The sequence below is a fragment of the Cavia porcellus genome, unplaced genomic scaffold, assembly GCF_034190915.1.
Source record: "Cavia porcellus strain 051 isolate PalLab524CR breed Dunkin Hartley unplaced genomic scaffold, mCavPor4.1 scaffold_1, whole genome shotgun sequence".
In the NCBI taxonomy this organism is placed as follows: Eukaryota; Metazoa; Chordata; class Mammalia; order Rodentia; family Caviidae; genus Cavia; species Cavia porcellus.
Genome location: NW_026947484.1, coordinates 233838622 through 233862651, shown reverse-complemented (window position 1 = coordinate 233862651; position 24030 = coordinate 233838622). Strand labels below are relative to the sequence as shown.

Genomic DNA, 24030 nt, shown 5'->3' with positions numbered 1-24030 from the left:
CGGGTGCCCCGGGCAGCGTGGCCCCGCCCCGCACGCCGGCCCCGCCCCCACGCTGCCGGCTGCCTGCGCCGCCGCAGTGCTGCTCCGCCCAGTGCTCCTGGGGCTGGTGACTGCTGCGCCCGCCTTCCCGAGCGTCCCGCGCAGCGAGCCACGTGGACGGACTCTGGCGGGGTTTCAGTGGGGATAGCAGCGCTCCTGCCTCTCGGTCTTCGCTCCGGCTGCATTCCCATGGCGGCCCTGGTGTTGGAGGATGGGTCGGTGCTGCAGGGCCGGCCCTTTGGGGCCGCCGTGTCGACTGCAGGCGAAGTGGGTAAGCAAGCCCGCGCCGGCTTCCAGCCTCACCCGACTCTGGTGCCGCTCTCTCCCCGGCCAGTGCTGCCCGGGACGCTGACTGCACGCCTCCTGGCCCCTTTCATCCTTCACGACCAAGGCAGCCTGCCGTAGGGTGTTCTTCGCGCAGGGTTTCGCCCCAGCCCAACCCGCCTTCTTTTTACAGTGTTCCAAACCGGCATGGTTGGCTACCCCGAGGCCCTCACCGACCCTTCCTACAAAGCGCAGATCTTAGTTCTGACCTATCCGCTGATCGGCAACTACGGCGTCCCCTCCGATGAGCTGGATGAGTTCGGCCTCAGCAAGGTAGCCGCACACAGTGTTTTCTCTTTTCTCTTCTGTTTTCTGTCTTTTGGATACAAGGTCTCACTGCGCACGTCAGGCCGGCTTGGAACTCACTGTGTAGTCCAGGCTGTCCTGGAATTTGGAATAATCTTCCTGCCTCAGCCTCCAGAGGGCTGGGATTACAAGCGTTCACCACCACACCCGGTTTACTGCATTCCTTTTCCAATCAGTAACGTTAAACCAGCGCCTTAGTATTCTCCTATAATCCCATCACTAGGAGGCTGAGGTAGGAGGAGCCCAGCGAGGCTAGTCTGCGCTGCACAGTGAGACCTTGTCTCAACCTCCCTCCCCCCAGAATGAGTAGTGGGTGACTATTGAGACTAGCAAGGCAAGATAGTAACAACAAGAGCCGCTGAAGCAGTCAGTAGGGAGTAAGAATTTAAGTACCTAATATTTAGACAGAGTTAGAGTTAAAGTAGTGACTGAGAATTTAAGTACCTAATATTTAGACTGAGTACCCTCCAGGTATAGCACTGGAGACTGTGAGGCAAACCCTCTTTCACAGTGCTGTGTCTGCAGTGAAGAAGGGTTTGAAGGAACAGTGAGCTTGCGGCTAGGTGTCAGAGCTCGGAGGGCCTTGAAACCAAGCCAGAGCCTGGGTTTAACTCCCCAAGGAAGCGCGGAAGGGTTTTTAGCAGCAGAGTTATTTGAGGATAGCAGTGCTGTACAACTACATAGATTAGTGGGAAAGAGACTAGAAACTAAGATCACATTTTTCCCAGTGACGGCGGAGCCGGTTTACCTACAAAACCAGTGATGTCTGTTGCTGCCGTCTAGACTCTTTACACTGACTTGTTTTCTACTTTTAATTAGTGTTCTTACACCTCAGCATAGGAAAGTTGAGCTTCCTCCCACAGAAAAGTTACTCCTATTCTTCTGGAATTTAAAAACTCAGTTGCCTTTTGAAAATTGAAATTTAAAAGGTCAACATATAGTAGTTAAGATAGTAGAAGTCGCCATAACCTAGTCTTAGTACAGGTATTTCTTGCTTAAGGATATACCAGTTTAAGGACTGCTTGGACTTAAAACCTGCTGCTTGGACTCACAACCTGTCTTTTTTTTTTTTTCCTGCACATCTTGTTTATGGAGTCTGAATGTCTTTTTTGTACAGTAAACCTTGCTTACACAGGACTGTAATTTTTGCTGATTATACAGTATTAGGACTTTATGTTAAACATTGTTACACTGTGTGGAAGAGTTATGCAAACAAAAGCAATGTCACTGAGGTGGAGTTTCCTTTGATCATTTCTTTGTTCTGAAGATTCTGATATACATACTATGCAGTTTCTCGTTTAGTGGCCAATTCATTTAACGACCTAGTTGTGGGAATGGAACTTGATCATTAAACAAGGAATGTCTATATTCCTCAAAACTTACTTTTTCTTGCTTCCAAGTTTGCTAAGCCTTGTATTTCTTAATTTGGCTTTCTAGTCACCTTGTTACTGGGAAGAAGGAGTTCTGTTTAAATGAGGGGCCCAATGGCCCAATAATTATTCTGAGGAAGGACACTTCTTGATTATAAATCTCTAAATAAACAATTCTCGTTTTTAATGCCTGTCTTTTTTTTTTTTTTTTTTTCTGTCTTTTTTGAGACGGGGTCTCCCCATGCAGTTCAGGCTGGCCTTGAGCTAACTTTGTAGCCCAGGCTGGTCTTGAACTCACAACAATCCTCCCACCTCAGCCTCCCAAGTGCTGGGACTACAGGCGTGAGACACCATGCTCGGCTAATGTGTTTTAAATTTAGCTGACATGTCAGTTGTAAGCTTTGTCAGCTCGGGGCTCACCAACAAATTTTGAGTTTATAAAACCGCAAAATTGAGACCCTGATAGGGCCAGGGTAATAAGCAAGGCCTTCTAGAGCTGCTGGCCCAACCCTGGAGCTTCTGTGGCACATGTGCTGTAATGTATTTGGGCATGGGTGAGTTATTCCACTTGGTGGGCCTGGGCAGAAGGGTCTGCTAGATATCCCGTCAGTCCCTGAAGAGCAGTCTCAGCATCCATCTGTGAACCTTTTACCAACTGAGCTGAATGTGCTACTCTTTTTCATGTAAGTTTCTTGTTCTTTAGTTATTAAATGTTTGTCTGGTAACTAACAAGTTTGTATCATTTCTTTTTAAATGCCGGTCCCAAGTGAAGTGGAAAAGGGCTATGATCCTGTCTAATATCATGCCCCTTTTACTTTTTAGAAACAGCCTGTACTATCTTACTAGTGGGGATTTTTTTGTTTTTGTTTTTCGTCTTTTTGAGACAGCGTCTCACTATGCAGTGGTCTTGAACTCATAAGGATCCTCCTGCCTCAGCCTCCCAAGTGCTGGGAATAATTCTAGACATGCACTGCCACACCCAGCTCTTATTAGTGTTTTTTATCATACCACATAATTAACATCTCTTGTTGATTGTTTTGTTTTGTTTTTTGTACCAGGATCAAAATCCTTACCTCACACTTGCCAGGCAGGTACTTGTACCACTGAGCTAAATCTTCAGCCATAATTAAGGTTTATGTACATATTTTTCTATTTAGTTTCTGGCTTCCTAGGATATCTTTTCCAGCTCAGTGCTTTTTCCTTAGCGTTGTTTGTTTTTGAGACATGATCTTCCTGTGTAGTCTCTGGCCTTGAACTCACTGTGTAGCCCAAAATGGCCTCAAACTCACAATCCTCTTGCCTCAACATCCTAAGTGCAGGGATTACAGGTGTGCACCATCACACCAAGCGTCTGTTATAACACCTGCACTTAGTGGGCACTCAGTAAATATTCCTTGACTGACACCATGTATCAGGCACTTTGCTTTTGAGGCTTTGTTTTGTAAGAGAGACATAACACAATGTAACGTTCAAAAAAGACATAGAGATAAAAAGTTGAATTGTTAGGTGGAGGCACAAGAGGCAGCAGATTAATGAGGTGCCTTCACAGAAAGGGGGATTTGTGATCTCAGTTTTGGATAAAATTTGGAGATGGAAGGAAACATGAAATTGCCATTTTTAGTTATCATTTGGGCATTCCGGGCCTATGTATGCGGCGTTTGCTGTAGGACAGAACAAAGAGCGTGAAGGGCGTGCTGTATTGAAGGGTTAACTCGGCTGGGTGGAGAGTTTGTGGTTCCTTAGGGAGGTGGTGGGCCCCTGGTTCCTCATGATCTCTTCTCCTGTTGGCAGTGGTTCGAATCCTCAAAGATCCACGTGGCAGGACTGGTGGTGGGAGAGTGCTGCCCCAGCCCAAGCCACTGGAGTGCCACCCGCACCCTGCATGAGTGGCTGCAGCAGCATGGCATCCCTGGCCTTCAAGGTAAGCTGCCAGGTGCTGGTGTGCACACGGCGGAGCACACGGCTTAGAGGGACGTAATCGACAGCTTTCGGAGCTCTGTTGAAACTGGAGTCTAAAGTTGTGGTACAAGTATGGAAAGTTTAGATTGGGTCCCGGGCTTCAGGAAAGAAACACAACTACGTGCAGTTGGAAAATTTTTATCATACAAGAGAAAGAATGGTATAGTGAACTCCCGGCTTCCATCAGCAACTCAGAACTACCTTTATTTTAGTACCACTGCTAACCACCCCTCAGGTTTGTTTACTTAATTTTGGGTACACTATTAGTGATTGGATCTGGGCACCCAAGGACACTACCACTGAGCTACATCGCCAGCGCTTGAGTCTCACCAAGTTTCCCAGGCTGGTCTTAAACTTTTTAATCTTCCTACCTCTGCCGCCCAAGAAGCTTGGATTATAGGCATGTACCACACTCCTGGCCACCCTTAGATTATTTCAGAATGAAATTTAAACATCGTATCCTTTTATCTACAGTAGTTTAGTATCTATGAAGAAAGAATCTTTTAAGCATGTGACCATGACCAGAGTATTATCATGCAGTGTAAAAATTCCTTAGCAGGCAGTTGAAAATACTCCCCATAACCTAAAACTATTTTTACTGCTTATTTGAATTTAGTGCATATTGGGATGACATGTCTCTTACACATAGTCTGTGAGCCCTGTACCCTGCTTGATGAAAATGAATCCTTTTTCCTTAGGAATACATTGTAGTCCACATTTTGCTTATTTTGTTCACATGGTGTCATTTAGCATGTTTTTTTTTCCTATTGGAATTATTTTCTGTGATTAAATCAGCTTAGAGTTGGAGTTCAGTTCAGTTATTTGGCAGGAATACTGCGCTGTAGTGTCCTTGCATCGGGATAGCCCAGGATTTTGCTACCAACTGTGTGACCCTGGGCTCTGGACTGGAAGTGTTCCTCGAAGTGTACGGTGACTCAGTTGGGAGTGTGATCTCTAAGGCTGTGCTTTTTTGACAGGAATAGACACTCGAGAGCTGACCAAGAAGTTGCGTGAACAAGGGTCTCTCTTGGGAAAGCTGGTCCAGAATGGGACAGAGCCTTCATCCCTGCCATTCTTAGACCCCAATGCCCAACCTCTGGTGCCAGAGGTCTCCACTAAGGTACAGAGAAGAGAAGGAAACTTTTGTAGGGGGAACATAGTAATTTTTTGTCCACAATTGGGTAAACACTTGGGGTAAAATCAGGGGGCTTCAAAAGTAAGGACTGTGGTGTGGACATATCTTAGATTTGCTGGTCATAGCTGCTAACTGTTGCTCTTTATTCCTCAGACTCCACAGATATTCAATGCAGGCGGTACCCCTCGCATCCTTGCTTTGGACTGTGGCCTCAAGTACAATCAAATCCGATGTCTTTGCCAGCGTGGGGCTGAGGTCACTGTAGTGCCCTGGGACCATGCATTAGACAGCCAGGGTATGTCCAGGGCTCAGACCGATACCTGAGGTGGAAGATTCGTCCCTTAGCCCAGTTGTTGCAAGTCAGTATGAGTTGCAGTGATGAAAGTGGACATCAGGGCTTGTATTTACATGTTGAGGGCTTCAGGCCTGTCTCCTATCTTTGATTTTTTTGGGGAGCGACTCAGGACCTCACATTTGCCCGGCAGGTGCCATACTGAGCTAAATCCCTGGCCCTTTTTTGGTGTTTTTTGAGATAGAGTTTCATTGCAATTTTAGACTGGCCTTGAACTCACTTTGTAGTACAGGCTGGCCTTGAATTCACAGCAATCCTGCCTCAGCCTCCCAAGTGCTGGGAAATCACCCCACCATGCCTGGCATCTTGTCTTCAATTTCATCTTTTCTACCCACTCCAGAGTATGAGGGGCTCTTCCTAAGTAATGGTCCTGGAGATCCTGCCTCCTACCCCAGTGTGGTATCCACACTGAGCAGTATCTTAGCCAAGCCTAATCCCCGACCTGTCTTTGGGATCTGCCTGGGACACCAGCTGTTGGCCTTAGCCATTGGAGCCAAGACATACAAGATGAGGTGAGTCTTGTGAGGAGAGGAAGGAGCCTACACTTGGGACAGGAGGGAGAGAATATTGTGCTGGGGAGCAGAAGAGGGCTGTGGAGTTAGTGGAAGAAGAACAGGAGCTGGGCTAGCAAGTGTTATAAATAATGAAACCCAGAGAGCCAGGCTTGGTACAGCAGGGAAATGAGGGTCTATGATTCACTGCCTGTACTTCTAGGTATGGGAACCGAGGCCATAACCAACCCTGCCTGCTGGTGGGCTTGGGACGCTGCTTTCTGACATCCCAGAACCATGGGTTTGCTGTGGAAGCCGACTCCCTGCCAGCAGGTTGGTCTCCTCTCTTCACCAATGCCAATGACGGCTCCAATGAAGGGATTGTTCACGACAGCCTGCCATTTTTCAGGTAAGCCAGGGCAATCCTGCAGGGTGAGTGCAGGCCTGTCACTTTGAACCCCTGGGGGCCTTGAAAATGGGAAAGTAAAATGCAGCAGTGAACCTGTGTCCTCTGCCCTACTCCCCTGCTCCTGAGGCTGCCTGTGGCGTGTTGACAACAGGGATGGGCTTCCTCCTGCAATCTCTTTAACAGTGTCCAGTTCCACCCAGAGCACCACGCTGGCCCTTCAGATATGGAACTGCTTTTTGATATCTTTCTGGAGACTGTGACAGAAGCTGTAGCTGGGAACCCTGGAGGCTGGACAGGTAAGCACCGTAAGAGAGTTAGGTTGTGGCCTCACAGGCTGGCTCCAGTGTGAGTGTAAGGCGAACGGACTCCGAAGGCTGTGTTGTGTTGGGGCGGTTAGCGGGATGGGAGAGAGGATAGCCAAGCCCAGATAGTTGTTACTCTTTCTGTTGAAAGGATCTCAAAGGTCACAAGCCCTGGGTTCCCGTCTTTTCTCTGTCACTCTTTAGATGCATATTTGCTTTAGATTCTTCAGTTAATCCAGTCTAGCAGTCTTTGTGTCCCTCTCAGCTGACATTTCATGACTTTGTGGCTCCACAGTCCGAGAGCGACTGGTTGAACGCCTCTGTCCCCCTGGACCTCCTGCCTCTGGCTCTGGACTTCCACCTTTACGGAAGGTTCTGATCCTGGGTTCAGGGGGCCTCTCCATTGGCCAAGCTGGAGAGTTCGACTATTCTGGCTCTCAGGTAAGAGATGGCCTTCTAGGTGTGTGACCTGTAGGCATGGATAGAGTTGAGGAGGGTTGAGATAGGAGCATTGATTATGGAGAGGCAACGGACCAGGGAGTCTAGAGACACACGAAAGGTGGAAAGGAACAGAAGGCAGTATACAATGAGGGAAAGAAGAGAAGACACGGTGACTGACCTGAGGCTTTGAGATTCGCTTCAGCAGTAGAGGCTGATGGGCCTCTTGTTCCTTAGGCAATTAAGGCCCTGAAGGAGGAGAATATCCAGACACTGCTGATCAACCCCAACATTGCCACAGTGCAGACCTCTCAGGGGCTGGCCGACAAGGTCTATTTCCTTCCTATAACTCCTCACTACGTAACCCAGGTATGACCAGGGTGCGAGTGGACCAGGGAGGGGCCAGTAGGCGAAGGGTTGAGTGGTCACTCTGGGTCTCTAAGCTGCTGCGAGGTCCTTAGTGCCTGTGACCCCTCTCCTGCCTCAGGTGATACGCAATGAGCGCCCAGATGGCATATTACTGACTTTTGGGGGCCAGACAGCCCTGAACTGTGGCGTGGAACTGACCAAGGCTGGTGTTCTGGCTCGGTACGGGGTCCGGGTGCTGGGTACCCCTGTGGAAACCATTGAACTGACTGAAGATCGACGTGCCTTTGCGGCTAGGATGGCAGAGATTGGCGAGCACGTGGCCCCCAGTGAGGCAGCACATTCTCTTGAGCAGGTTCGAGGGGTGGTTGGTTAAAGCAGGGTAGTGTCCTTTTCTTTGTATCTTATTATTTTTCCTCTGGTTCTCAGCTCCCTTTGGGCGACAGGTGATGACTCGCCTCTCATCTCTTCCTCTGTTACAGGCCCAGGCAGCTGCTGAAAGGCTGGGCTACCCTGTGCTGGTGAGGGCAGCCTTTGCACTGGGAGGCCTAGGCTCGGGCTTTGCCTCTACGAAGGAGGAGCTCTCGGCTCTCATAGCCCCTGCTTTTGCTCATACCAGCCAGGTGCTAGTGGACAAGTCCCTCAAGGGCTGGAAGGAGATTGAGTATGAGGTGGTGAGAGACGCCTATGGCAACTGTGTGACGGTGAGTAGTGGCAGAGGGTGCGTCGGCTCAGGCATTGTAAGCGTTTGGGAGAGCAGAGACCTGAGGTCTCTGAGGGTTCTGTGACCCTCAGATGCAGGTGAGGCTCAAACCCAAGGCAGTGTGGCCCAGGAATACAGCTTCCTGTCTCCTTGACAGTGACCTCTGCACCTTGTGCCCATTCCTTCCCAGGTATGTAACATGGAGAACTTAGACCCACTAGGCATTCATACTGGTGAGTCCATCGTGGTGGCACCAAGTCAGACACTGAATGACAAAGAGTACCAGTTCTTGCGGCAGACAGCTATCAAGGTGACCCAGCATCTGGGGATCGTTGGGGAGTGCAACGTGCAGTATGCCTTGAACCCGGAGTCCGAGCAGGTGAGCTCTGTGCTCTGGACCAGGTGCTACAGCTGTGTCCTCTTCTATAATCTCTCAGCCTCAAGGTTAAGAAGTGTTTTGGTCCACAGGTCCTGGAGTGGAAGCCAGGATCACTTTTGTAAGGCTGAGCCTTGGGCAGGGCCCTTGTGCTCTCCATCCCTATGAGGAGGGCTTATTTTCTCCTTTTTGAGAGTTCTAGGCAGGGGCTTCCAGGCTAGGCAACCCGTGACCTTTCTCTCCTCTCTCTTTGCAGTATTACATCATTGAAGTGAACGCCAGGCTCTCCCGAAGCTCTGCCCTGGCCAGTAAGGCCACAGGCTATCCACTGGCCTACGTAGCAGCCAAGCTGGCACTGGGCATTCCCCTGCCTGAGCTCAGGTACGTGGTGGCAGGTTTCCTGGTGCTAAAGGGGTGTGGGGAGCTGAGGAAAAGCCTGGATTTGTGGAGAGAAAGCAGCTTACCCTGTGTGCTATTCTCTGTCCTTCTGGACGCTCCTCTCCTGGCCCTAGGAACTCTGTTACAGGGGGAACAGCAGCCTTTGAACCCAGCCTGGACTATTGTGTGGTAAAGATTCCTCGCTGGGACCTCAGCAAATTCCTGCGTGTCAGCACAAAGATTGGGAGTTGCATGAAGAGCGTTGGTAAGAATCATGTCACGGCGTCCTCCTACAGGCCCTGTGGGGACCAGGAGTCTGCAGTGTCAGTGCCTGGCTCCTTTATCTGCGGCAGCTTAGAAACATGGTTTCTAACAGCTAATAGAGGCTGAGCATTTTAGCTTAGCTTATCAAATTAATGCAGTTGTTCTTTTTCCCCCCCAGTACTGGAGATTGAACCCACACTGAGTTACATCTCCAGCATTTTTTTTTTTGCAGTGGGAGGGCAGAGTTTCACTAAGTTTCCCAGGGTGAGCTTGAACTAACCATCCTCTGAGCTATACCCCAACCCTGATCCGTTTTTTTGTTTGTTTCCTTTTTTGAGATAGGGTCTCCTATGCAGCTCAGACTGGCTTGGGCTCACTTTGTACCCCAGGTTGGTCTCGAACTTGCAGCGATCCTCCTGTCTCAACCTCCCAAGTGCTGGGATTACAGGAATGTGCCACCACGCCCGCCCTGAGCCTTGTTCTTGGCAGGAGTGAGGTTCACAGTTATGTGGAAATCTGGGTTGGAATAGCCTGGAGCCATGTGCTGCCATCAGCCTTATCTCCTCTCTTACTTAACAGATGAGCACATTAAAGTTCCCATAGAATGAGAGTGACTAGAGCGAGGGGCCACACGGAGTAGTGGGCAGAGCCAGGACCCAAGACCTGGAGCTGGCTCCTGGTTGCATGTTTTCTGTCACCTGTCATAGACCAGGTTGTGAAACCACCCGCAGCTCCTCATCCTGGTGGCATTTTGCCCACAGCTTCATCACTAGCTTTTTGGTGCCAGTGACATTTTATTCACTGATAGTTGAGATGTTTATGTTTCAGGGGAACTGTTACTGCTGTTTTCTTGGGAACACTCAGCACAGTTACAACTCAGCCTTAGCCTCTTTGTGCCTCCATCACTGAATAAAATGTTCTTTAGATAATGTTAGGATCGGAACAGAACATCAGAGATCTTTATAAAACAGGGAGCTCTGTCGGTAGACAGGACTGGGTATGGCGGTTCACTACCACACAGCAGTGGAGCATGGTGGGACTGAGGTGCTTCTTTGTGATGTCCTTTTAATTGTCCTGTACTGTCCTGGATAGACATTTCAGCTGAGACAAGTATGAGACCCAAGTGCCCCCAGCTTAGCAGATAAGAGTTTCTTCTACAACTTCTACTTAGAACAGTAGTGGCCTTTCACTAAGTCTGAGCTCACATATTATTTCAGGATTTTTAGAAGTCCCACAAGACTGCCAAGTTGTTCCTTCTGGAGATGAATTTCTGTTATATGAAAATTATAATAAACATGGGAATGAAGCCATAATTGAATTATGGCTACAAGAAGTGGGTTGAAAATTGGACAAAGATTGATGCCTAGCTGAGACATTTAAATGTTTTACATCTATTCAAGTATTCTTGGTGTACAGTCTTCAGTCATTTTTATAACTGAAGAGGACGTTGACCTAGATTGGTGGGTATGGAGAAGAGCAAGCCCTCTGTGGTACTGTGTCTCGAACCCTCCCACCTGGCCCAGGGAACTCGGGTACAGGAAACAGCAGGCTCGGAACCTGTCTAGACTCTGGTATGGTAGCATCATAAGATGTACGAATCTTTGAAAAATGAGGAAAGATCACTTTGTCATAGGAGATCACCTATAATCTTATAGAAGTCAATTAACGAAGAGGCTTTATGATCTATGCGCAGTGTAATTAAAATCATTCATATTCTACTTCCCTAACACTGCCACAGTATCTTGTTGTTCTAAAAAAGTTTTTTCTAAGAAATACAAATGTTAGGATTATAAGTGGAAAAATACAGTTGATAAATACTTGAAGCCCTAAAGGGAAATGGCCAGAGAACCTGAACAGAACTCTATAGAAAAGTAAATGATTTTTTTAAAATACTCTGGAAAAAACATTTCCTCTTATGACTAAGTAGAAATCTTGTTAAAATGAAGTAGTTTTTGTTTATTAGTAATAATCATGTAAAATGAGTATGCCCACTGCTTAGAAGATTGCTTAAACTTACACTTTGTGCTATAAAGTGCAAACTTGTGAAGTGCTTTTAAGGACTAGGGAATTGGGCTGGGGATATAGCTCAGTGATATCAGGGCCTGCCTGGCAAGCATAAGGTCCTGAGTTCAATTCCTAGAGACTCCCCCCAAAAAGGAGTAGCATAATCTAATCCCAATTTTTTAAGGTCTAAATGATGAGGTAGGGCTGGGGATTTAGCTCAGTGGCATAAGCGCCAGCCTTGCAAGCAGGCAGTCGTGCGTTCGATCCCCGGTACCGATAAAAAGGAAAAAGACAAAAAAAAAAAAATGAGGTAGACCAACCCCAAGTAATGTCATATTGTAATGAAAGCTGGTGACTAAACTCAACAGCCCTCAGTGATCTGGGTCCCTGTGATAAATCAACTGTTTCAGTGTCCACATAGCATTTTAGGCATGTTGATTCTGTGTCCCCTCCTGAGTGTGGAGCCTGTAGCTACCTGTGGAAGCAGTAGAAGAGCTGTGAGGTTGATATTTCTTAGTAGTGAGAAACCGTGTTTCCCACTGCCATGGGGCTCGCCTTGCAAGCCTGCAGAGGTTCTGCAGCACGCCGGGCAGAGGAGCCTTCCCCTCCACCCCTCAGCCTCCCTCCTCTTCCTCCAGGGGAGGTCATGGCCATTGGACGTTCGTTTGAGGAGGCCTTCCAGAAGGCCTTGCGCATGGTAGATGAGAACTGCGTGGGCTTTGACCACACAGTGAAGCCAGTCAGCGACATGGTAAGCAGCTCCCCTCTAGGGCAACACCCCCAGTGGCACCGTGCTCTGCTGCACCCTGCTGTGAGCTTGTTGACAATAAGTCCCTGGGGTCATTGTGGAGCATTTGCTATTTTTACTCTACTGGGAATTTTGAGGCATTTGCTCATTCATTGTTAACAGGAGAATGTATCATTAGATTTGTTTTTATAAATGAGAAAATTAGGGCTTAGAGCAGTTCTAGACAGAGCTAATGGCCACACAGCTAGTGACAGGCAGAGCTGGAAGCCGTACCCAGGTTTTCCCAGCTGTGGCTGTGCTGTGGGTACAGCTTCTATTTCCTAAGAGTGTCACAATTAAGCACCCAGGCTCATGTGACAGTAGGTTGGTTTTTAGTGTTTTGTTTTGCGCTAGTGGAATCTCCTATGTTTTCCAGGCCAGTCTGTTCTCATCCTCCCACGTACCTGGGACTGCACGTGTGTGCCACTATGCCTACCTGGTTGGGGATATTTTTGTTTAATGTCCTGGCTTTTCCTGCTGTGGCACAGTCCTGCATTCATCTGACTGCGCTCTCTTGTCAGGAGTTGGAGACACCAACAGATAAGCGAATCTTCGTGGTGGCCGCTGCTCTGTGGGCAGGTTACTCGGTAGACCGCCTGTATGAGCTTACACGCATCGACCGATGGTTCCTGCAAAGAATGAAGCGCATTGTCACTCATGCCCAGCTCCTGGAGCAACACCGTGGGCAGCCTTTGCCCCCAGACCTGCTGCACCAGGCCAAGCGCCTCGGTTTCTCAGACAAGCAGATCGCCCTTGCAGTTCTGAGGTCAGAGATGGTGGTGAGGCCTCGGCCTGGGTGGTGGGTGCCTTGATGTAGAGCTCTGGAGACTTTGAACCCTTGTCCTTGGACACTTTCCTCTTTCATCCCTACCCTGGGGTCCCACCTCTATCCAATACCCTGCTCTTAGAGCCTGAGTTTCTGATCCTTTTCCTTCAGCACAGAGCTGGCTGTTCGGAAGCTGCGTCAGGAACTGGGGATCTGTCCAGTGGTGAAGCAGATCGACACAGTTGCGGCCGAGTGGCCGGCCCAGACGAATTACCTGTACCTGACCTACTGGGGCAACACCCATGATCTCCCCTTTCAGACAACTCACGTCATGGTCCTTGGCTCTGGTGTCTACCGCATCGGCTCCAGCGTCGAGTTTGACTGGTGTGCTGTTGGCTGCATCCAGCAGCTCCGTAAGGTCCGGGAGCTCATCTTCCATGCCAGTCTCACTCTGGAGACTGCCTGTTCTCCCACTCTTCATCCTGGCTCTCCCAGTTAATTACTACACGTTACTCAGTGGGTTGCCAGGAGGGCTTTTGCCCCACATGCTGGAGGCTTCTCCCCCAAGGCAGGTGCTATCCATTATCACAAGAAGCTGGGCAGCTGGCACCCTGCAGTGGGGACGGTGGCTTACTTTGCACATCCTCTTCCTGCCTTCTGATTGCTAAGTGATTACTCATTCTATGGCAGATGGGGTATAAGACCATCATGGTGAACTACAATCCAGAGACGGTCAGTACCGACTACGACATGTGTGACCGACTGTACTTTGATGAGATCTCTTTCGAGGTGAGAGGGGAGGGCACTGAGTGGCTCACTCAGGATTCTTTGGCACTTGGCAGGGAAGCGGGGAACAGTAAACAGGAAGGTTCATCTTCTTGAGCTCTTCGGTTGTCACCATTTGTTTGTGGCCTGCGTTACAGGTGGTGATGGACATCTATGAGCTGGAGAATCCCGAAGGTGTGATCTTGTCCATGGGAGGACAGCTGCCCAACAACATGGCCATGGCTTTACATCGGCAGCAGTGCCGGGTGCTGGGCACCTCCCCTGAAGCCATTGACTCTGCTGAGAACCGATTCAAGTTTTCCCGGCTCCTTGACACCATTGGTATCAGCCAGCCTCAGTGGCGGGAGCTCAGTGACCTAGAGGTGGGCTGCGGGCTGGTGTGGGCAGAGGGGCTGGAGCCTGAATGATGCTTGTGGATGAATATGACCAGTCCCACTAAGCTCCCTTCCTGGCTCCCTTAGTCTGCTCGCCAGTTCTGCCAGGATGTGGGGTACCCCTGTGTGGTGCGCCCCTCCTATGTGCTGAGTGGTGCCGCGATGAATGTGGCCTACACTGATGGGGACCTGGAGCGCTTCCTAAGCAGTGCAGCAGCTGTCTCCAAGGAGCACCCTGTGGTCATCTCCAAATTCATCCAGGAGGCCAAGGTGAGAAACTGCAAAGAAATTTCTGAGGGCACCCCTCCCGCTCCCCGACCCCGAGGGGAGACTTCCCTGCTGGTTTTGCAGAATGAGAGACACAGCATGCCGGGAAGGACAGTTGGTGCCAGGGCTGTTAGAGGAAGGAAGCCTTCTAGAAGGGCAAGTGGGGGAAGAAAGTGCACCTTGTCCTATATCACATACACTGCCTATGGCTGCCACTAGGAGATTGATGTTGACGCTGTGGCCTGTGATGGTGTGGTGGCTGCTATTGCCATCTCTGAGCACGTGGAGAATGCAGGTGTGCATTCAGGCGATGCCACACTGGTTACCCCCCCACAAGATATCACTGCCAAGACCCTGGAGCGTATCAAAGCCATCGTGCATGCTGTGGGCCAGGAGCTGCAGGTCACAGGACCCTTCAATCTGCAGCTCATTGCCAAGGTAATGTGAAAGGAGGAACAGAAAAGCCAGTGCTCCTCCACAGTCTGTGCTAGACTCGTTCCGGAAGCTCTGCGATGTCCCAGCCTCATCCAGGGAACATCAGAGCTGGAGGGAAGGGGTTGTACAGCTGCAGTCTGCACTGTGGCCAGCATTTGCCATAGCCACCTGGGCTGACCGCTCAGAATGGAGGGAGAGTCAGTGGAGCAGTGTTAGCAGGCCTAGCCTGCACACAGCCTCATACAATCCTTCTCTGCCCCAGGACGATCAGCTGAAAGTTATTGAATGCAACGTGCGTGTCTCTCGCTCCTTCCCCTTTGTCTCCAAAACACTAGGTGTTGACCTAGTAGCCTTGGCCACACGAATCATCATGGGGGAAAAGGTGGAACCCGTGGGGCTCATGACTGGCTCTGGAGTCGTGGGTGTAAAGGTATGGAGGATTAGAACCCTTGGTCTAGCAGGCAGACAGGGAGAGAGCAGTCAGCAGTCAGGCTGGCGTCTACACAAGGCCTTGCTGGACCAGCGAGTGGTGGTTTACATCCAAGGAGGGGAAGGCAAGAGAAGTCAGGCCCCAGAGTAGCTTGGATAGGAAATAATCTATGATAAACCTGCATAGTCAAGATAAAACCCAGTGCCCGGGGTATTTAGAGTCAGGGTACTACTTCCAGAATGGGTGACCTGGGACTGCTTAGGGGAGGGACACTGACGGAACTGAGGAGTGTCAAGGGTCGTGAGGGTTGTTTGGATTTGGTTGAGTTTGGGTTTGGGGTTTTTTTTGTTTATTAGCTTTGTTGGTGGTTTCTTTCTTATTTTTGCTGTGGGAATGGAACCTAGGGCCTCAGGCATGCTAGGCAAGTGCTCCCCTATTGACCCATTACACCCCCGGCCCAGAGGTCAGGGTTTTGATTTGCAGAGCTCAATGGGAAAGTATTCCATGGCCAGGGACAGCAGGAATAGCAGCAGTTTAGCAAGCAGTAGGGTCCGTGTGGAAGGGCGGTGGCAGCCAAGGGCGGCCCTGCTGTGTCCGTGGGCTGAGGAGAGGGGGCCGTGCCTGCCTCTCCAGCTGACACCCTGGCTCTTTCTGTCCTGCTCCCTCAGGTGCCTCAGTTCTCCTTCTCCCGCTTGGCGGGTGCTGATGTGGTGTTGGGTGTGGAGATGACCAGTACTGGGGAGGTGGCCTGCTTTGGGGAGAGCCGTTGCGAGGCCTACCTCAAGGCCATGCTAAGCACTGGCTTTAAGATCCCCAAGAAGAACATCCTGCTGACTATCGGCAGCTATAAGGTACCAGAATCGGGGAGGGCCCAGGAAACTAGGGTCCAGGTGGTCTTGAGTTGCTGGGCGACTTCCAACCTGGAAATGGAAGACAGAAACGTACCCCTTATTCCTTCTACTTGGTTACAGAACAAAAGCGAGCTGCTCCCTACTGTGCGGCTGCTGGAGAGCCTGGGCTACAGCCTCTACGCCAGTCTGGGCACAGCTGACTTCTACACTGAGCACGGCGTCAAGGTAACGGCTCCAGCACCCTGCACTGCTCTCGTGGCCCTTGATTCTGTGATTGTGTTGTACTAGTAACATGTGCTTTACGTACACCGAGGGCAGTTCCTGGCCATCTCTTGCACTGTTAATTAATGGTCGGGTGTTGTAGTCAGGGGTTGTACACAGAACAGTTAGGATGAAGACATGGAGTTTATAATAACGGTCACCAGGAATTAACAGGAAAATGCAGGAAATCTATCCGCAACACCAAAGACATAGATTATTTAGTCAAGAAGAGCCTAAATCCCACAGCAGTGTCCCACATGAGTCCAGATAAAACCTAGAGCTCAGGACAATGCCTCCCAGAGTCCAACTGGAGGTCCAGAGCCCACAAGAAGGACTCATACCAGTCTTTTTACGGATCCGTGCTGGGAAGGCCCAAGGGTCAGCGGTGGAAGCCAGAAAGCCTGTGCCAGCAGGACGAAGGAGCTGTGCTAGTGGGATGAGGGTTCTATGCTGGAGCCAAGAAGTCACACTCACAACAAAGAGCGGGGCTGTCCTGAAAGGCACCACAGCTGTCCTCAGCGACACGGAGGCCCCAAGCTCCTCCTCCGACAAGCACAGTCGGGTACATGTCAGGAAGTAGTGCGACCAGCCCATCCTGGAGACCAAGCAGCACACATCTTCCCCTCTGGAGCCAGGAAGCAATGCTCGATGTGAGGACCAAAGCTTCTCCAGGGGAACCAACGGCTCAAACAGCAACATGTAGGAGAACCCACAATGCTACAACGCCTGAACACCTCGACCCTCAACACCTCCCTTCTTCTCCACCTATTTATGCTGGCAATTTTCCTCAGGTGGAGCATCTTCGCTCAATGCCATGCTGATGTGATCCAGCTGGCGTTAAGTTGACCACCAGTTCTTAATCCATGAGTCGGGTATTCCCTTCCTGATTGTGCGTGTGAGCTCATACCACTCTTGACCCTTGGTAACCTGTCTTATTCCACATAGTAGAGACACTTTCCTGTCAAGAAAACACACCTGGCCAATAGCAAATAGAGGCAGCCCTGGTCCACAGCCTGTGGGTCCTCTGTCTTTCTCGCCATGGCCGGCTCCCATCCCCTTCCTCCAGATTGGCCTCCCCGATCTCTGCCAGGTTCATGTTGGCCTAACATTGGCTCTGGGCCTGCAGGTAACAGCTGTAGACTGGCACTTTGAAGAAGCAGTAGATGGTGAGTGTCCCCCACAGCGGAGCATCTTGGAGCAGCTGGCGGAGAACCACTTCGAGCTAGTGATTAACCTGTCAATGCGTGGAGCTGGGGGCCGGCGTCTCTCCTCCTTCGTGACCAAGGGCTACCGTACACGGCGCCTGGCTGCTGACTTCTCTGTGCCCCTCATCATCGATATCAAGTGCACCAAACTCTTTGTGGAGGTAATTGGGGCCCAGGTGCTGGAGCGAGACAGCTGGTATGATACAGGAGGAGAGGGCAGGGAGCACATCCTGTGCGGTAGGAACAGTCACGAAGGGGCTGTGCTAGTGATAAGCTCTGTGGCTGCAGAGGGAGAGAATGTGGGAACCAGAGGGAGGTTGACTGTCCTGACAGCACCACCGCCTCCCACTTGCAGGCTCTGGGCCAGATTGGGCCAACCCCTCCTCTGAAGGTACATGTTGACTGCATGACCTCCCAGAAGCTCGTGCGGCTGCCTGGTGAGTGCCTCTGGGGACAGTGGTAGCAGCTGGTGTAGAGGCCCTTGAGTAAAGGTAGGGTGGGGCCCATCCTCTGCCCTGCCCTGTACAGCCTTTGAAGGCCCTGGAATTTGTCTTGTTGTGACCTTTATTTCTCAATCCATGGTCCCCTAGGCTGAGGGGCTTGTATCAGGTGCCACTAATTTTCCCAGTATCCCAAAACACCTTTGTCTTTCCTGTCCTGCTAATCCCAGGATTGATTGACGTCCATGTGCACTTGAGGGAGCCAGGTGGGACACACAAGGAGGACTTTGCCTCAGGTACAGCCGCTGCTCTGGCCGGGGGTGTCACCATGGTGTGTGCCATGCCTAACACCCAGCCGCCCATTATTGATGCCCCTGCTCTGGCTCTGGCCCAAAAGGTGAGCACAGCGCCCCTGTGTTTGAGCTCTTCCCCTCTGCCCCCTTTGTGGCCCAGGCTGGTCTGTGCGGCTGTGGGTGCTGACCACTCCCCTCCCTGTCCTTTCCAGCTAGCAGAAGCTGGCGCCCGCTGTGACTATGCACTTTTCCTTGGGGCCTCGTCCGAAAATGCAGGGACCCTGGGCGCTGTGGCAGGGTCTGCGGCAGGGCTGAAGCTCTACCTCAACGAGACCTTCTCTGAGTTGCGGCTGGACAGTGTGGCCCAGTGGATGGAGGTAGGCAATGTGCCATGGCAGGAGGCCACTGAATGCTGTTCCCAGGGCCCTGGGCTGTGGTGAGCCTGGAGAGTCAGGCAGTACATGCCCTCAGCTAGCCCTGCTCCCACAGCACTTCGAGACCTGGCCAGCCCACCTGCCCATTGTGGCCCACGCAGAGCGGCAGAGTGTCGCTGCCATTCTCATGGTGGCTCAGCTGATGCAACGCTCAGTGCACATATGTCACGTGGCACGGAAGGAGGAGGTAAAAGTGCACCCCAGGGGTCCTTGGGGACAGGAGAGGGTGGAGAGGAGCCTGGAGCCAGTCCCCTTGGCACGCAGCCTGCAGCACTCTTGAGAAGTAGTGTTGGCTGTGGGCATTTGCAGGGCGGGGCATATGGGGCCTCCTTTGGATCTCCACTCTCTTCCCCAGATCCTGCTAATCAAAGCTGCAAAGGCACAGGGGCTACCAGTGACCTGTGAGGTGGCCCCTCACCACCTGTTTCTGAGCCAGGGGGACTTGGAGCGCCTGGGGCCCGGGAAAGGGGAGGTCCGGCCTGAGCTGGGCTCCCGCCAGGACCTAGAAGCCCTCTGGGAGAACATGGCTGTCATCGACTGTTTTGCCTCAGACCATGGTGAGCGGCCCCTGTGCACCTGCTCTGCCCAGCTCAAGCTGTGGGCCAGCCCTACCAGGAAAGCAAAAATCAGGCCAAGACTCAGGGCTCTCCAGGGACAGGGTCTTCATCTGTGAGAAACCAGTGTCCAACAACTGCCTGCTTGGTGATGCATTCCCAAAACCAGTTGAAAGCATGAATAAGCAGAGTTGTGGGCCTCACAGGAAGGCAGTTGTCCCCTCTCCCAAGTTCCCAGAGAAAATGAGTGTCAGGGTTGGCAGTGAGTACAGCAAAGTTGCCGGGGGTGTGTGCCTCCCCAAGTCGGGAGGGAACGGGTTCCCTTCAGACCCTGAGGCTAACGGCTGTCTATCCCAGCCCCCCACACCCTGGAGGAGAAGTGTGGGGCCCGGCCTCCACCTGGCTTCCCAGGGCTAGAGACCATGCTGCCACTGCTGCTGACGGCTGTGAGCGAGGGCCGGCTCACTCTGGATGACCTGCTGCAGCGACTGCACCACAATCCTCGGCGGATCTTCCACCTGCCACCACAGGAGGACACCTACGTGGAGGTGTGGGACGAAAGCCTGGGCAGGGACTCTCCGGCCACAGGGCTTTTCCCGGCGTGTAACCCGTGACCCTCTGCAGGTGGATCTGGAGCATGAGTGGACAATCCCCAGTCACTTGCCCTTCTCCAAGGCCCACTGGACACCCTTTGAAGGGCAGAAGGTGAAGGGCACCGTCCGCCGTGTGGTCCTGCGAGGGGAGGTTGCCTACATTGACGGACAGGTATCCGTGCGGCCCCTGCGTGATCTCAGCCTGACCTCCTTTGGCGTTGTTGGCATTTTCTTCCCGGCCTGGCACGCGTAGGCGGTCCCTTGCCTCTTCTGGGTGCCCACGTCCCTAGCAACTTATTTCTTTTTGCTGGTGTCCAGCTCTTTAGGAGCCGAGCTGCTCTTCTCATGTCCCTGCCTTCTCTCTGCAGGTGCTGGTGCCCCCGGGCTATGGACAGGATGTGCGGAAGTGGCCTCAGGGGGCTGTTCCTCAGCCCCCACCCTCAGCCCCTGCCACCAGTGAAATGACCACGGTATCCACACTGCTTCTGACCTGGGGCTGGGGATTGGGCCTAAGGTATCCCCAGGCAGTGCCAACAGCTTGAGCATTTTCATTGGTGATTCATGGAGCAGAAGGCTCCAGACTTGAGGGTTAAAACCCCACCACCAGTTGGGCACGATGGGCATAATCCTGACATTCCAGAGGCTGAGATAGGAGAATCTCTGTGAATTAAAGGCCAGCCTGAGCCACATAGTAAGACTTTAAAAAAATGGAGAGAACCCCACTTTCCTCTGACAGTGCACCAGAGAGCCAGCTCTCAGCCTAAGAGGCCGCCTCTGAGACCTTAGCCACTGTTAGTCCAGCCAGAGTTCTCCCTGAGGGCCTTGCCATGGGGTCCTCTGCTGTCTGCTGACCACATGGGGTCCTCTGCTGTCTGCTGACCACATGGGGAGGATGGTGCTGAGTGCCATAGTCACAAGTAGCCCTTGGCTTTTCCCAAGGGGTTGAATGTGTGTGGGGTTGGGTCAGTTGCTTTTCAACACCCTGGGCCAATATCACCACTCCAGACCCCAGAGAGGCCACGCCGGGGCATCCCAGGGCTTCCCGATGGCCGCTTCCACCTGCCACCCCGGATCCACCGAGCCTCCGACCCAGGTCTTCCTGGTAAGAGGGTCTCTGGCTGCTCCTGGGGGTCCCCTTCTTCCAGTGTTAGCCCTGGGGCCCATTGCCCAGGAACTGACTCGCCCCTCCTGCCAGCGCTCTTCTGCCCATTTACCATGTCCTTCTCTTCATGCCTTCCGCCTAGTCTGGCCCTCTCTTCCCTTCTTAGCCTAAGTGAGGCGCTGGGGCCCGAGGTGCACACCTGTACCGCCTTCTCACAGGCTTCTCTCTCTGTGGGCAGCTGTGTTCCTCCGCCCAGAAGCTGGCATCTCATGGGGCAGCAGAGCGAGGGGTAAATCTCAGTTGCTGGTTGGCACAAACCTGGCTGTTCCTTTGCCTAGGATCCCCCTTGCAGCTGGGAAAGGCCAGGGTGGGCAGCACTGCTCCCACACCTAGCCTCACGGGGAGTCCCAAAGCTACTGCCTCCTTCCTGCCTACGCCTAACCTGCCGTAGCCACTGCAGTGTGAGGTGGTTTAACACAGGCACTGTGCGCTGAGTTCTGGGGAACCAGGGGCTCTGCACACTGCAGCCACACATGCACATCTGTCTTCCTGCCCTGTTTGCAGCCGAGGAGCCCAAGGAAAAAGCTTCTCGGAAGGCAACCGAGCTAGGTGAGTGGCTCCACCCTGGTGCTTGTACCACTTAGGGACCGCCACAGCCTGGCCTGGATGGGAGAGAACCCTCTGACTGTCTCTACCACCTTGTCCCTCACTATAGAGCTGATGGGAACCCCAGACAGCACCTACTACCCTCCACCACCAGTACCGAGACAGGCATCACCCCAGAACCTGGGGGCTGCTGGCCTGCATCCCCAGCCCTCACCGCCACTGCAGTCACTAGTGGGCCAGCACATCCTGTCTGTGAAGCAGTTCACCAAAGATCAGGTGCCTGAGGAAGGGGGAGCTGGAGCCGGGGACACTCAGAGCCCTGAACGTGGAAAGTGGGGAGCAGGGCTCCCAGGGGCTGCTCATTGCCTTTCCTGCTGACTCGGGCTCTTTCGTAGATGTCCCACCTTTTCAATGTGGCACACACTCTGCGGATGACAGTACAGAAAGAGCGAAGTCTCGACATCCTCAAGGTTAGGGTCAGGCTGTGGGGCTGAAGGTGCAGACCATTTCCTGCCCCTGCTGTTGGGTCCCCTCATGCACACGCGGGCCCTACACTGCTAGCAGCTCTGTCCTCTGCTCTGGAAGGTCCCGCTGCTTTGCACCCATCCTGTGGTTCCCCTTCTTGCAGTGGTATTTAGCTGAAATGGTGTTAAGTGCCAGAGTGTCAGCCCATCTGTAGGGTCATCTCTGCAGGTCAGTGGCCAGAGAGATGAGCTTTCCCCCTATCCCAGGTCACTCACATACTGGCTCTTTAGAGGCAGGTCTTTAGCTCAGAGTCCTGGTACTAAAAGTGCCAAGATTCTGGCAGCTCACCAGGGAGGTTTGATTGAAGAACCAGCGGTACTGGCAACACACACCCCACACGCCCACCTTCCACCTGGCGTCTCTGCAGGGCAAGGTTATGGCCTCCATGTTCTATGAAGTGAGCACGCGAACCAGTAGCTCCTTTGCAGCAGCCATGGCCCGGCTTGGGGGCTCCGTGCTCAGCTTCTCGGAAGCCACATCCTCCGTCCAGAAGGGCGAGTCCCTGGCCGACTCAGTGCAGACCATGAGCTGCTACGCCGACGTGGTTGTGCTCCGGCACCCCCAGCCCGGAGCAGTGGAGGTGAGGCTGATCTGTGTGCCAGATGGGCCGGGAGCCCGCACCTGAGCCCGAGGGCCTTCTGTCCTTGTGTTCTCAGGCCACAAAGGAGGGAGGTCCGCTTGGGAGGAGCGGGCTTGAGGTCGCTGAGCTGCGAGTTCTCCTTCCTCATTTTCTGTCCCACAGCTGGCATCCAAGCACTGCCGGAAGCCAGTGATAAATGCTGGAGATGGGGTTGGAGAGCACCCCACACAGGCCCTGCTGGATATCTTCACCATCCGGGAGGAGCTGGGGACTGTCAATGGCATGACGGTGAGGACAGTGGCAGGGGCTGGAGCCCTCCCCGTGGGGAAGCAAGAAGTGATTTCTCAGTCCAGAGCGTACTGTGTTTAGGAGGCCCATGTCCTGGTCCTGGGACCCACGGCCTTGGGATAGTGGGAGAAATGCCTCATCTAGGCTCTGGTGACCGGGTTCCTCCCCAGATCACCATGGTGGGAGACCTGAAGCACGGACGCACAGTACACTCCTTGGCCCGCCTGCTCACCCTGTACCGTGTCAGCCTGCGCTACGTGGCGCCCCCCAGCTTGCGCATGCCGCCCAACGTGTGGAACTACGTAGCCTCCCGGGGGATCAAGCAGGTGAGACCCTCAGGGCCCCACCCAGGCTGGGGGCTCAGCTTGGGTGGTCAGTGCCCAGCGTGCCTTCACCGTGGCCCCACTTCCTTTCCAGGAGGAGTTTGAGAGCATCGAGGAGGCACTGCCCGACACCGACGTGCTATACATGACTCGAATCCAGAAGGAGCGCTTTGGCTCTGCCCAGGAGTATGAATCCGTGAGTACCAAGCACGAGGAAGAAGCCCGAGAAATAAACAGGGCTGGCTGGAACAGGGCACCCAGGCGAGGGAGCAGGGAGGCAGGCAGGGGCTGCGGTCGTGGAGGGGGCACCCAGAGTGTCCTCTGTCACCACCCTGCCCTGCAGTGCTAACAGGGGCCCTGTCTACTGCAGTGCTTCGGTCAGTTCATCCTCACCCCACACATCATGACCCGAGCCAAGGAGAAGATGGTGGTGATGCACCCTATGCCTCGTGTGAACGAGATAAGGTGACAAGCATCGGAAGTGGGGGCTGCTTAGAGGAGCTAGCTGTGGGCATGTGGTGACACTGTCCCTTCCCTTGCAGTGTGGAGGTGGACTCGGACCCCCGAGCAGCCTACTTCCGCCAGGCTGAGAACGGCATGTATATCCGCATGGCTTTGTTAGCCACGGTCCTGGGCTCAGCCTCCTTGGCATCTTTTCTTCAGGCCCAGCTGCTGGGCAAGGACACTCAGTGCCCCCCACGGGGGCAGCACCCTTAGAAGATGCTCTGCGGCATCCAGAGAGCTGGCGCCTGTGGGGACCCTGCTTCAGGCTCTAACCTGGAGCTCTCTGGCATGGAGGTGTGACCTCAGGTACTGGGGCTCCATCTCCCATCTCACGCTCGAACCTGTACAGTTCCTTTTCTACTGACTAATAAACAGCCATGCTGCCTCGGTCCCTGCTTCCTCACAAGTAC

At 52.7% G+C, this 24030-nt stretch overlaps 1 protein-coding gene across 3 annotated transcripts; it reads left to right on the top strand.

Moving 5' to 3' along the window:
* The first annotated feature begins 66 nt into the window (after positions 1–66).
* Cad (carbamoyl-phosphate synthetase 2, aspartate transcarbamylase, and dihydroorotase) lies at positions 67–24009 on the top strand. Of its 3 annotated transcripts, XM_013155893.3 has the most exons (45): positions 67–310; positions 497–636; positions 3831–3960; positions 4976–5118; positions 5287–5428; positions 5826–5997; positions 6200–6385; positions 6569–6681; positions 6983–7128; positions 7363–7494; positions 7613–7846; positions 7974–8195; positions 8385–8573; positions 8827–8951; positions 9083–9213; positions 11855–11967; positions 12525–12769; positions 12941–13187; positions 13460–13558; positions 13693–13917; positions 14017–14199; positions 14416–14634; positions 14894–15061; positions 15730–15912; positions 16033–16137; positions 17300–17539; positions 17734–17815; positions 18049–18215; positions 18324–18488; positions 18601–18732; positions 18901–19102; positions 19457–19647; positions 19724–19864; positions 20061–20162; positions 20698–20794; positions 21033–21083; positions 21359–21403; positions 21510–21676; positions 21796–21870; positions 22293–22505; positions 22668–22793; positions 22964–23119; positions 23211–23312; positions 23487–23581; positions 23659–24009. In XM_013155893.3, the coding sequence occupies exons 1-45, from the start codon at positions 229–231 to the stop codon at positions 23831–23833; spliced, it is 6798 nt and encodes a 2265-aa protein (XP_013011347.2). In that variant the 5' UTR covers positions 67–228; the 3' UTR covers positions 23834–24009. The 3 variants fall into 3 exon arrangements, 2 of the variants coding, with proteins under 2 accessions (XP_013011347.2, XP_003472918.2); XM_003472870.5 differs by lacking the exon at positions 21033–21083; XR_010041053.1 differs by lacking the exons at positions 16033–16137; positions 17300–17539; positions 17734–17815; ... (16 more) ...; positions 23487–23581; positions 23659–24009 and having other exon boundaries at positions 14967–15061.
* The last annotated feature ends 21 nt before the right edge of the window (positions 24010–24030 follow it).

What these genes read in the sequence shown, in the direction of transcription:
- Cad (XM_013155893.3), top strand. Translation starts at nt 229, where the DNA reads ATGGCGGCCCTGGTGTTGGAGGATGGGTCGGTGCTGCAGGGCCGGCCC. An exon ending in TCGACTATTCTGGCTCTCAG is followed by an intron (nt 7,129 to 7,362) that starts GTAAGAGATGGC and finishes CTTGTTCCTTAG; the next exon opens with GCAATTAAGGCCCTGAAGGA. An exon ending in TGACTATCGGCAGCTATAAG is followed by an intron (nt 15,913 to 16,032) that starts GTACCAGAATCG and finishes ACTTGGTTACAG; the next exon opens with AACAAAAGCGAGCTGCTCCC.